Source organism: Bos javanicus, chromosome 20, assembly GCF_032452875.1.
Source record: "Bos javanicus breed banteng chromosome 20, ARS-OSU_banteng_1.0, whole genome shotgun sequence".
Classification (NCBI taxonomy): domain Eukaryota; kingdom Metazoa; phylum Chordata; class Mammalia; order Artiodactyla; family Bovidae; genus Bos; species Bos javanicus.
This window is the reverse complement of record NC_083887.1, coordinates 71,118,165-71,129,239: the sequence shown is the minus strand read 5'-3', so window position 1 is coordinate 71,129,239 and position 11,075 is coordinate 71,118,165. Positions and strand designations below refer to the sequence as shown.

At 53.6% G+C, this 11,075-nt stretch overlaps 1 protein-coding gene across 5 annotated transcripts in view; it reads right to left on the bottom strand.

Moving 5' to 3' along the window:
• Positions 1-3,586: 3,586 nt before the first annotated feature.
• LOC133233808 (probable palmitoyltransferase ZDHHC11B) overlaps positions 3,587-11,075 on the bottom strand; it is a 47,006-nt gene continuing 39,517 nt past the window's right edge. For all 5 annotated transcript variants that reach the window (XM_061393940.1, XM_061393944.1, XM_061393945.1 and 2 more), the window contains 2 exons: positions 6,343-6,415; positions 3,587-4,475 (listed from right to left, as the gene is read on the bottom strand). In XM_061393940.1, coding sequence (XP_061249924.1) covers positions 4,021-4,475; positions 6,343-6,415 — 528 coding nt within the window. In that variant the 3' untranslated portion in view covers positions 3,587-4,020. The remainder of the gene's footprint in view (positions 4,476-6,342; positions 6,416-11,075) is intronic.

The window sequence follows — 11,075 nt, the reverse complement described above, 5'->3', positions numbered from 1 at the left end:
TCATAGCATGGGGTCCGTTCTGGGCACACTCAGAAAATCCCCTGAAATAGTGACGTTGGCTGTTTTGCTGGGAGCATTTCCTTCTCTAGGGGAGGCAGGTTACGTCCTGGTTTGGGATCAGGGGACCCTTCTTCCATCTGTGGCTGCCGGACTCATCTTTTGTGGGGGATGACCACCCCCTGGCCCTTGGTCCTCTGACAAGACCTGGATGATCCCCGTCTACCCTGCAGTTATTACAACCCAGCCTGAGTGGGCAGGAGCAGATCTGCACCGTGGCCGTGTGGAGGCCCACGGATGGGACCATCTGCCCTTGCGGAACACTGCTGGTTTTCAGGGCCACGGGGCAGAGGACCACGTGCTGGTGGCTTAAACAGCAGAAGTTCGCACAGTCCAGAGTCGGGGTGCTCCCTGCAATGGCTCTGGGGCCCTTCCTACCTCCTCCGGCTTCTCGGCAGCCAGGCATCCCTGGGCCCCAGGCTGCATCGCCCGACCCAGGCCTCCGTCTTCACATGGCCTCCTCCCCTGTGTCTGTTTCCGCCCTGCGTGGATTTAGGGCCCATGCGGGTTGTCTGGGGTGCCCTCCTGTCGAGCCCCTAAGTATGCCTGCAGAGACCACCGTCTGTGCTGTCCCCTGGGATGGGCGCTAAGTCTCCGCGGCCCAGCGGCCCCAGCCCAGCATCCTGGGCAGGTTCTGCATCCCGTGTCTCGACTGCGCCAGCTTGGCTCTGGACCCTGGGCCCCCTCCCCAAGGACCACCTCGATGGGAGGCGGCTGTGGGCAGGAAGGCGTTGGGCTTTTGGGCAGTACCGAACTCCACATGCTGGGCGTGAACATGGTCCTTATTTTAAATCCCGAAGGATACCTTCTTGGTTGAAATGCGTCCTTGTCCACACGCTTGGAGGCCCTGGGTGGCTGCATCTTGGACCACGCAGTCTTCCCCAGGTGGGAAGCCGCTCCTGGGCCGCGGGCTGTGTCCAGGCCCCACTCGAGTGGCAGTGGGGGCCCATCCATCTCGCCGGGGGCGGGGGCAGAGCTCTGGGCCTCCTGGTGGTGCTGCTCAGCTCAGGCAGAGTTGCCCTTCATCACAGACGAGGCCTGAGGAGTTCTGTGCAGCCCAGGGAGTGGGGAGCCCTCAGCACAGAGCCCCAGATGGACACTGCATGGGGCGGGGCCGCTCTGTGAGCTCGCTGCAGGTCAGCACCCGGCGGGGCCCCCTACCCTGTGGGAGGTGTGTGGGGAGGGTGGACAGCCAGCTCCTTGGAGGAACATGCTCAGGACGGCCCAGTGTGGCGGCTGGGGATGCCCAGACCCGCTCTGTGCCCGTGGGGGCCCTGTCCCCCTGCACATACAGGCCTCCTGGGGTGGACGTCTAGCCAGGGCCCGTCAGGGGCCAGACACTTGCTCCAGATCGTGAAGAATCTCACAATGGCGGCAGAGCACTGGACCAGCCCCAGCGCCTCCCAGGGTCCTAGGTGTGAATGGACCTGATTGCCATCCCGACTTTAAGGCAGTGTCCCCGGGACTCAGAGGCTGAGTTGCTGACCCAGGACACACAGTGGGTTCGGGGCAGGGCTGGCGCCCACCACCAGCACGCGCTTGACGCTCACCTTGGAGACCCGTACTTTGGCTGAGGTTCACCCTTGCAGTCACAAACCTGGGCATCAGATCAGATCAGTCGCTCAGTCGAGTCCAACTCTTTTCGACCCCATGAATCGCAGCACACCAGGCCTCCCTGTCCATCACCAACTCCCGGAGTTCACTCAGACTCATGTCCATCGAGTCAGTGATGCCATCCAGCCATCTCATCCTCTGTCGTCCCCTTCTCCTCCTGCCCCCAATCCCTCCCAGCATCAGAGTCTTTCCCAGTGAGTCAACTCTTCACATGATGTGGCCAAAGTACTGGAGTTTCAGCCTCAGCATCAGTCCTTCCAAAGAAATCCCAGGGATGATCTCCTTCGGAATGGACTGGTTGGATCTTCTTGCAGTCCAAGGGACTCTCAAGAGTCTTCTCCAACACCACAGTTCAAAAGCATCAATTCTTCGGTGCTCAGCCTTCTTCACAGTCCAACTCTCACATCCATACATGACCACAGGAAAAACCATAGCCTTGACTAGATGGACCTTTGTTGGCAAAGTAATGTCTCTGCTTTTGAATATGCTATCTTGGTTGGTAATAACTTTCCTTGCAAAGAGTAAGCAACTTTTAATTTCCTGGCTGCAGTCACCATCTGGGCATACAGTCTTATTAAGAAAGCCGTATAAATTTCTCATGGTTTAAGATGATTCCATAATTTTTATTGTAATAAGATTTTAAGGACCTGGGACCTGTTATTTACTCTGCTTCTAAGAAAATCTAGTCTGGCTTCAGCTGAGCAAGGAGGCCAGGGGCTTCCCCTTGGGTCTGGGGACCCGCCACCCACCCGTCCCTCCTCACCTCTGCTTGTGCCAGACCTGCAGTGCTGACCCTCGTGTCTTCGCCCTGTGCTGGCGTCGTCGGGTCCATGCTTCCATACTGACTGCGCCAGACCTGCAGTGCTGACCCTCGTGTCTTCGCCCTGTGCTGGCGTCGTCGGGTCCATGCTTCCATACTGACTGCTATTTCTGTCAGCCTGTGATGTCCCCCTCCTGGTGTTACCTTCCTGCCCTCCTCCTCGAGATCTCTAGGCGGAGGTGTCCGTTTACGCAGCTTGGCACACGCTACGCTTCCCGTGTCTGTGCTTCCACATCCTTTGTCAGTTCAGGGGACCCTGTCACCCTAATACTCGCCTCCCTGCAAGCTCGTCTTCCTGGCCTCCAGCTGGACACACGACATGCCCTTCGGCCCTCCATCTCTGCCGACCTTTCCTCTGTCCATCTCATCCTCTCTGCTGGGTAATTTCTTCACTTTATCTTCCAGTTTAATAAGTCTTTCTTCAACTCTGTTTATTGTTTCATTTACTTTAACAACTGTATTTATTTCTAAAAATTATTTTACATGTCCTTCTGATCATGCAGAAAACCCACTTATTGCTTATTTTTTGTGATTGTCATGTATTTACATATTTTATGCACCCAACTGAATACTCTGCATTTCTGATTCCAAATCTCAAGTTCCCAGGGCCTGAATCCACCTTTGTTGTTTGTTGACTTCTACTCATGATGGTGTTTTCTTTTGATCTTTGATTGTGAGCTCGTTTTCATTGATCTTAAACTTTGAAATCTAGAGCGCTGAGAAATCTAGAATCTCAGCTTTGGCCACTTGATTTCAGTTTCTGCCTCAGTCCCTGACTTTGTCTTGGAATCTTGCACCCAGGCTGCTTTTGATTCAAGGCCTAGTTTTAAAGAAGCCCACCCTTCTGTGTGCCCACCACTTATCTCCAAGCTCACTTTCTTCCTCTAGTTTCAGCCAGAGAGGCCTGGAGGGTCACACCTCAATTCAGGGTCTCCCCCCAGAGACAGGCTTGGGAGCCTGTTCTGGAGGCCCAGACCAGGCCTGGTTCCTGCCCGGCTGCAGAGCCCAGCGCCAGCATGGGGGAGGGCTAGGGTCGGTCGCCAGCCCTCCACAAAAGCCACTGCCCAAAAGCCATCTACCAGGACTGATTTCAAGTTCATTGCCGTTAGAATTAACTTTTATTATTTCCCATAAAACTTAATAAAGATCTCCGAAGCATTTCTTAAAAAGCTCCTTAAAGTCATACAGTTCAAAACATTCATAATCAGCGAAAGTGAAAGCGTGGCAGCCAGCCCATCTTGAATCTGCCTTCTTTCTGGAATAACATATAGACGTATTTAGAAAACTAGGCGGGTCTTTAAGATACGGCTCCTGGAGTGAGGGAGATGCGAGTTCATGAGACTCTTCCTCGTAGCCAGAGCAGCGGGCTTTGGCTGTTCCCTCTTGATGCCGGGGCGGGGGTGGGGGGACTCTGAAGGTGGGCGGTGGGGCCCAGGTGTCCTCCTCGAGGTGGAAGCCAGGCTGGGCGGCATGGGCAATGCCAGCCAGAGGGAGGGGCGGCCTGGGGGCCTGGGGGACGCGCTCTGACTCTACACGAGCTGAGGTGCCCTGTCCCCCAGCTCCGGGTCCTCCGGCATCATGATCATGGTGACGGGGGTGGGGCTGCTGGGCACAGGGGCCTTCGTGGGGGTGCGGACCCCCATCTCTCTGATGACCGGGGTCCCCTCCTCCCCACACTCTTCCTTGATGCCAGGCAGGCTCTCAGGCGCCTGGACGAACGGCATCACTGCCAGCGTGCGGGGCACCTGCTGGACGTCCAGCTCGCCATCCAGCCCTCCAGGGATGTTGATGACTGTGGACTCCATGGTCCAGGGCTCCTGGCGGCTGGGGACAGTGTCCTGGTGCACCTGAGGCCACATGTCCTGGTCACGGCCCTGCAGCGGGGACGGCAGCTGGAGGGTTTCCAGGACAGACTCCGCAGCTGGGATCCTGGTGGAAAAGGACCCCTGGATGCGGGACTCAGCTGGTTCAGGTCCCTGGGCTCCTGCAGAGAAAGGAGACATCCCCGTGAGCACCTCAGGGCAGGGATGGGAGTGGAGCCCAGACACCGCACAGGGCCCTGCACGCAGGCCCCAGACAGCGGGAACCAGCGCTGGCAGCAGAGTGCAGGCTCAGCCCCGTGCGCCCCTTCCTGCCCCTCGCGTGTCTGTGCCCCGTGCGCCTCTTGCTGCCCCTCGTGCGTCTGTGCCCCGTGCGCCTCTTCCTGCCGCTCGCGCGTCTGTGAGCTCTGTTTCGTTCTTTCTCAAACGTGTTTTGCTCATGCTCAGCTGCGTCCGACTCTTTGCGACCCCATGGACAGTAGCCCACCAGGCTCCTCTGTCCGTGGCATTTTCCAGGCAAGGGTACTGCAGCAGTTGCCATTTCCTTCTTCGGGGCATCTTGCTGATCTAGGAATGGAATCTGGGTCTCCTGCTTTTGGCAGTTCGGCCTTTACCACTGAGCCACCAGGGAAGCCCCTCAAACGTGTTTGGTAATTAACAGTTTTCTGTTCTCTTCAGATACTTTGAACTTTGTCTTTTATTTCTCTAAGCAAAGTAAACCCTGTAGTTATTTGGTGGTTTCACCTGCTGAGTCCCGAGGCCCTTGGGCTGTTTCTCCCGTGGTTTTGCTGACTCTCACTCAGGGGCCTTGTCTCCACGGGGCGTCGGCCACTTGGACAAGGAGCGGCCTGTTTTCCGTGTTCTGTCCGTGTCGTCCGCAAGGAAGCAGCGTTGCGTGATGCAGGGCGAGTCTCAGAGGGTCACCCCCTTTCACAAAGTCGGGTTGGCCGGGGTCCAAGAGTCAGCAGTGATTTTGCTCTCTTCCCCTCTCCCCAAGGGTTGAGGCTGGGGGTGGAGTGTTGGGGCCCTCTTGTTCACCTCTACACCTGGGGGTCCCGGTTTTATGGGACAGCTTAACCCGTAAAGCAAGTCAGCCCTGGACTTGGCTCTCTGTTTCTGCCTCCTGCACGTCTGTGAAGGTTAAACTCAGCGGGGCTGGTGCCCTGGGCGTCCCTCTGCCTCAGTCCCCGCCCAAGACTCCCTTACCTCCCAGCGGGTTCACCGCCCACAGGAGACCCTCCCCACGTGCGGGGCACACCCCGCGCCCACCCCGCGCCTTTCCTCCTCGGAGTCAGTCTGCTTGCTCAGGCTCACGGAACAACCTCCCTTCTTCTCCACCAGTTTCACTGACAGCATGTTTGTATTTTGTGGTCCTTACGTGGAACCACGTAGACATCAAACTAGCCCTCCCGGCTGCCCGCTCCCTCCCAGGGGTCGGAGGCGCCAAGCCCCACGTCAGGCGTTTTGAAGAGTTAACAGCCCAGGTGTCCTGTACTCAGGGACGCACGCTCGTGAGCAGCTAGCATCGTGAACGTTCACTGTTGAAAAGCTGAGTGGCGGATGTTGTTTACACTCTGAAAGGTTGAAAACTCACGAATGAGGAGGTCTGTGTGAAAGCTCTGGAGACCCTGGCGGGCGGGGTGCGGCGGGGCTGAGCCCGAGTGTCTGCAGGACCCTGCCCTGCAGCCACCACAAGCTCAGATGCCGTCACTCTTGGGCTCCTCAGCTCGGGTGGGGCCACAGGAGAGGACACCAGAGCGGCCCTCAGCCCGGGCAGACATTTGCTGCTGCTGCTTAGACCCGTGCCCAGCTTCACCTCTGGAGCCCACCACTGTTTGGCACTCAGCAGGGGCAGGGGCTGTCTACGGACCTCCTGGCAGGCTCCCCCTTGTCTGCAATCACAGACACAAGGGTCCCAGCCCTGGCTTTCTCTGGTGATTTCTCTCCTTCTTTTTCTTTTGAGAATATTGGACATTCTAGACAATCAAATGTAGGTAGATCTCGACGTGCCCAGACTGCGGAGGGTCTCACCTGATGCGGAGGCTTGGTTTGCAGCCACGTCTCCTGCTCGAGGTTGCTTTCTTTCTCTCTGGTCCTTTGTGTTCTACAGAAGAGAAATCACAGGGAATCCACGATGTAGGGTTTGTCATACTGTCGAGGAGAACAAAGCAGGTGACGCTTCAGAGACAGTCGGGTCTGCGCCCCACCCGCCGTGAGCTGCGGTGGTCACCGAGAGCTTCAGGACCTTCCCCTCGACCTGGGGCTGGAACCTGGCAGCCTCAGCGAGAGGCTGACCCTCCTCCAGCCTGTGCGTCAGGACGGACACAGGTGTGCTTTGTCTGATGCGTGTGAGGGCCTCAGGAAGCCAGGGATACCCCTGTGATTCCCGGCACGAGAAAGGCTGGCTGCTCCCTGTGCGGGGCTCTGCCTACCAAGAAGCCTGAGCATTTCACCTGTATCTGAACACAGGCGTGTGTCTCCTGCCCTGGCCCTGCAGACCAACGGCGGTGTTGTCCTGTGTCCGCCGGCTGGCAGGTCGGAGGGGTGACCGCAGTTCTTGCCAGACTCGCCAAAGGGTCAGGGATGCTCTCACTCCAGCTTTCAGTGGCGCACGTGCGGTCCCAGAGACTGGGCCTGTGCAAAACTTCTGAGAGTCTGGACAGACTCACAAGCAGATCTGTTGCTGGGAGACTTCTCAGTCCAAACAGCACATCTGTAAATACTCTCGACCCTTCCCTGGTCCAGGACTTTAAAATTATCATCAAGGTACAAATATCGATAGATAACGTGAGTGCATGAAGATACAACTTCAGGGGAAACAAGGAGGGACGCCTCGCTGGGCCAGAAGCACCGACACCCCAAGAGGAGAAAGCAAAGGCCCAGAGGAGGCTGCTGTGGATGGCGGGTGAGGCTCTCGTGGAATCCACCACGAGGGAGGCGGGGTGGCCGTGGCAGTGGGGGTCCCAATGGGCCGCAGCAGGCCCAGTGGCCAGGCAGGCAGCAGGTCGCTGCTGCAAAACCTCCTGAATCCACAGCAACAGCGGGGTGCCTGCCCCGCATGAAAACGGTAACCTCAGCGGACAGAGGGCAGTGTGAGCGCACACACATGCAAGGGCGTGGCGCCCAGGAAGCGGAGATGGGTCGAGGTGTCACCAAACACCCAAGCCCCGCTGGGAATCAGGACCAAAGCGCTGCTGTGGAGTGAAGAGGAGAACGTAACGCAGCAGGTGGCGGAGGCGCTGGAGGCTGTGGAGCAGAGCCTGCAGGAGGACGTGGGGGCTGGTGGGGTGGGGCTGTGCATCAAAGCACACAGGGGTCTGCCAAAAGGAGAGGGGAGCTGTCAGAACCCAGAAGCTTGCTCTCCACCGAGGGGCTTCCCAGGTGGCACTACTGGTAAGAAACCTGCCTGCCAGTGCAGGAGAGCTAAGAAATACAGGTTCAATCCCTGGACCAGGAAGATCCCCTGGAGGAGGAAACGGCAATGCACCGCAGTATTCTCGCCTGGAAAACCCCATTGACAGAGGAGCCTGGTGGGCTACAGTCCACGGGGTCCAGCTGCAGCTTCAAGGCAGGGCAGCCCCACTCCCCACTCTGTGCAGTGCTGGTGGCTGGCGCGTTGCACGTGTGGGGTGTGCACTCTGGCTGGCCCGGCCCTGCCCTGAGGGATGGGCACAGCTGCTGTCCTGGTTCTGGCCCCCTTGGCAGCAACAGCCTCCCAAGTGCCGCCCAGTGGAAGACTTAAAGAGACAGCACCTTCCCCCTCCTGCTTGCAGCCAGACAGTCAAGGATGTCTTCCCCAGGCCACAGGCTGACCAGACAGGCAACGGAAGAAAATTTTCAGTGGCAAGAAACACACTCTTTGCAAAATTCAGCCTTCAACAGGCAAAAATCTATAATCCCCAAGGAACAAATCTGACTTCCATGGTTATCACATGATTTATTACAAAGAAATAGGAAGTCCGGACTTTCAAGTTAATAGTCAAGAATATTAAATCAGCTGTCTCAGAAATACTCAATGAGTCAGGGGACATCAAGGATGAAGAATTAAAGGACATCAGGATAATAGTGTAAGAACAGATCAGAATATCAACAAAGAAGTAGAAATTATGAACAGAAACTAAACAAATTCTAGAGCTAAAAAGTGTAACAATTGAAATTTAAAAATTCACTAGAGGAGCTCAACAGATTTGACAAGTGAAAAAAGGATCCAAAAAAAAAACTTGACTAAACTGAAATTATTAACATCCAGTCTGAACTGTAAAGAAAAAACAATGAAAGGAAGTGAACGGAGCCTGGTGGGCCTGTGGGTCTCCATCAAAGATATCAAGATACACCTTGTAGGATTCCCAGGAGGAGGAGAGAGAAACAGAGCAGAAAAATTGCTGAATAAATAATGAAAACTTCCCAAAACGGATAAAATCATGAATCTACACATCCAATCTACACTCTCCATGAAGAGCACGAAAAGGCAAAGATAGGACGCTGAAAGAGGGACTCCCCAGGTTGGCAGGTGCCCGATATGCTACTGGAGAAGAGGGGAGAAGTAGCTCCACAAAGAATGAAGAGACGGAGCCAAAGCAAAAAATCCACAATGCCCAGCTGTCAATGTGACTGGTGGTGGAAGTAAAGCCCAATGCTGTAAAAAAATATTGCGTAGGAACCTGGAATGTTAGGTCTACTAATCAAGGTAAATTGGAAGTGGTCAAACAGGAGATGGCAAGAGTGAACACCTACATTTTAGCAATCAGTGAACTAAAATGGACCGGAATAGGTGAATTTAATTCAGATGACCACTATATCTACAACTGTGGGCAAGAATCCCTTAGATGAAGTGGAGTAGCCATCATAGTCAACAAAAGAGTCTGAAATGCAGTACTTGGATGCAATCTCAAAAATGACAGAATGATCTCTATTCGTTTCCAAGGCAAACCATTCAATATCACAGTAATCCAAGTCTATGCCCCGACCAGTAATACCAAAGAAGTAGAAATTGAATGGTTCTATGAAGACCTACAGGACCATCTAGAAAGTGAAAGTGAAAGTCACTCAGTTGTGTCTGACCCTTTGTGACCCCAAGGACTATACAGTCCACGGAATTCTCCAGGCCAGAATACCAGAGTGGGTAGCCTTTCCCTTCTCCAGGGGATATTCCCAACCCAGGGATCGAACCCAGGTCACCCACATTGCAGGCAGATTCTTTACCAGTTGAGCCACAAGGGAAGCCCAAGAATACTGGAGTGGGTAGCCTATCCCTTCTCCAGGGGATCTTCCCAACCCAGGAATCGAACTGGGGTCTCCTGCATTGTAGGCGGATTCTTTACCAATTGAGCCCCCAGGGAAGCCCTTCTAGACCTTCTAGAACTAAACACCCAAAAAAGATGTCCTTTTCATCACAGGGGACCAGGATGCAAAAGTAGGAAGTAAAGAGACACCTGGAGTAACAGGAAAGTTCAGCCTTGGAGTACAGAATGAAGCAGGGCAAAAGCTAACAGAGTTTTGCCAAGAGAATACACTGGTCAGAGCAAACACCCTCTTCCAATGACACAAGAGAAGACTCTACAAATGGACATCACCAGATGGTCAACACCGAAATCAGACTGATTATATTCTTGGCAGCTGAAGATGGAGAAGCTCTATACAGTCAGCAAAAACAATACTGGGAGCTGACTGTGGCTCAGATCACGAACTCCTTATTACTAGATTCAGACTTAAATTGAAGAAAATAGGGAAAACCACTAGACCATTCAGGTATGGCCTAAATCAAATCTCTTACGATTATACAGTAGAAGTGAGAAATAGATTCAAGAGATTAGATCTGATAGACAGAGTCCCTGAAGAACTATAGATGGAGGATTGTAAATTGTACAGGAAGTGGTGATCAAAACCATCCCTAAGAAAAAGAAATGCAAAAAGGCAACATGGCTGTCTGAGGAGGCCTTACAAGTAGCTGAAAAAGAAGAGAAGCAAAAGGCAAAGGAGAAACAAAGATATACCCATCTGATGCAGAGCTCCAAAGAAGAGCAAGGAGAGAGAAGAAAGCCTTCCTCAGTGATCAGTGCAAAGAAATAGAGGAAAACAACAGAATGGGAAACACTAGAGATCGCTTCAAGAAAATTAGAGATACCAAGGGAACATTTCATGCAAAGATGGGCACGATAAAGGAAAGAAATTGTATGGACCAAACAGAAGCAGAAGATATTAAGAAGAGGCGACACAAGAACTATACAAAAAGATCTTCATGACCCAGATAACCACAATGGTATGGTCACTCACCTAGGGCCAGACATCCTGGAGTGCGATGTCAAGTGAGTCTTAGGAAGCATCACTACTAACAAAGCTAGAGGAGGTGATGGAATTCTAGCTGAGCTATTTCAGATCCTAAAAGATGATGCTGTGAAAGTGCTGCACTCAATACGCCAGCAAATTTGGAAAACTCAGCAGTGGCCACAGCACTGGAAAAGGTCAGTTCTCATTCAAATCCCAGAGAAAAGCAATACCAAAGAATGTTCCAACTACCGCACAATTGCACTCATCTCACACACTAGCAAAGTAATGCTCAAAATTCTTCAAGCCAGGCTCCAACAGTACATGAACCAAGAACTTCCTTCCATATGTTCAATCTGGATTTAGAAAAGGAAGAGGAACCAGAGCTCAAATTGCCAACATCTGTTGGATCATAGAAAAAGCAAGAGAATTCCAGAAAAAAAATCTACTTTTCTGCTTCATTGACTATGCCAAAGCCTTTGACTGTGTGGACCACAGCA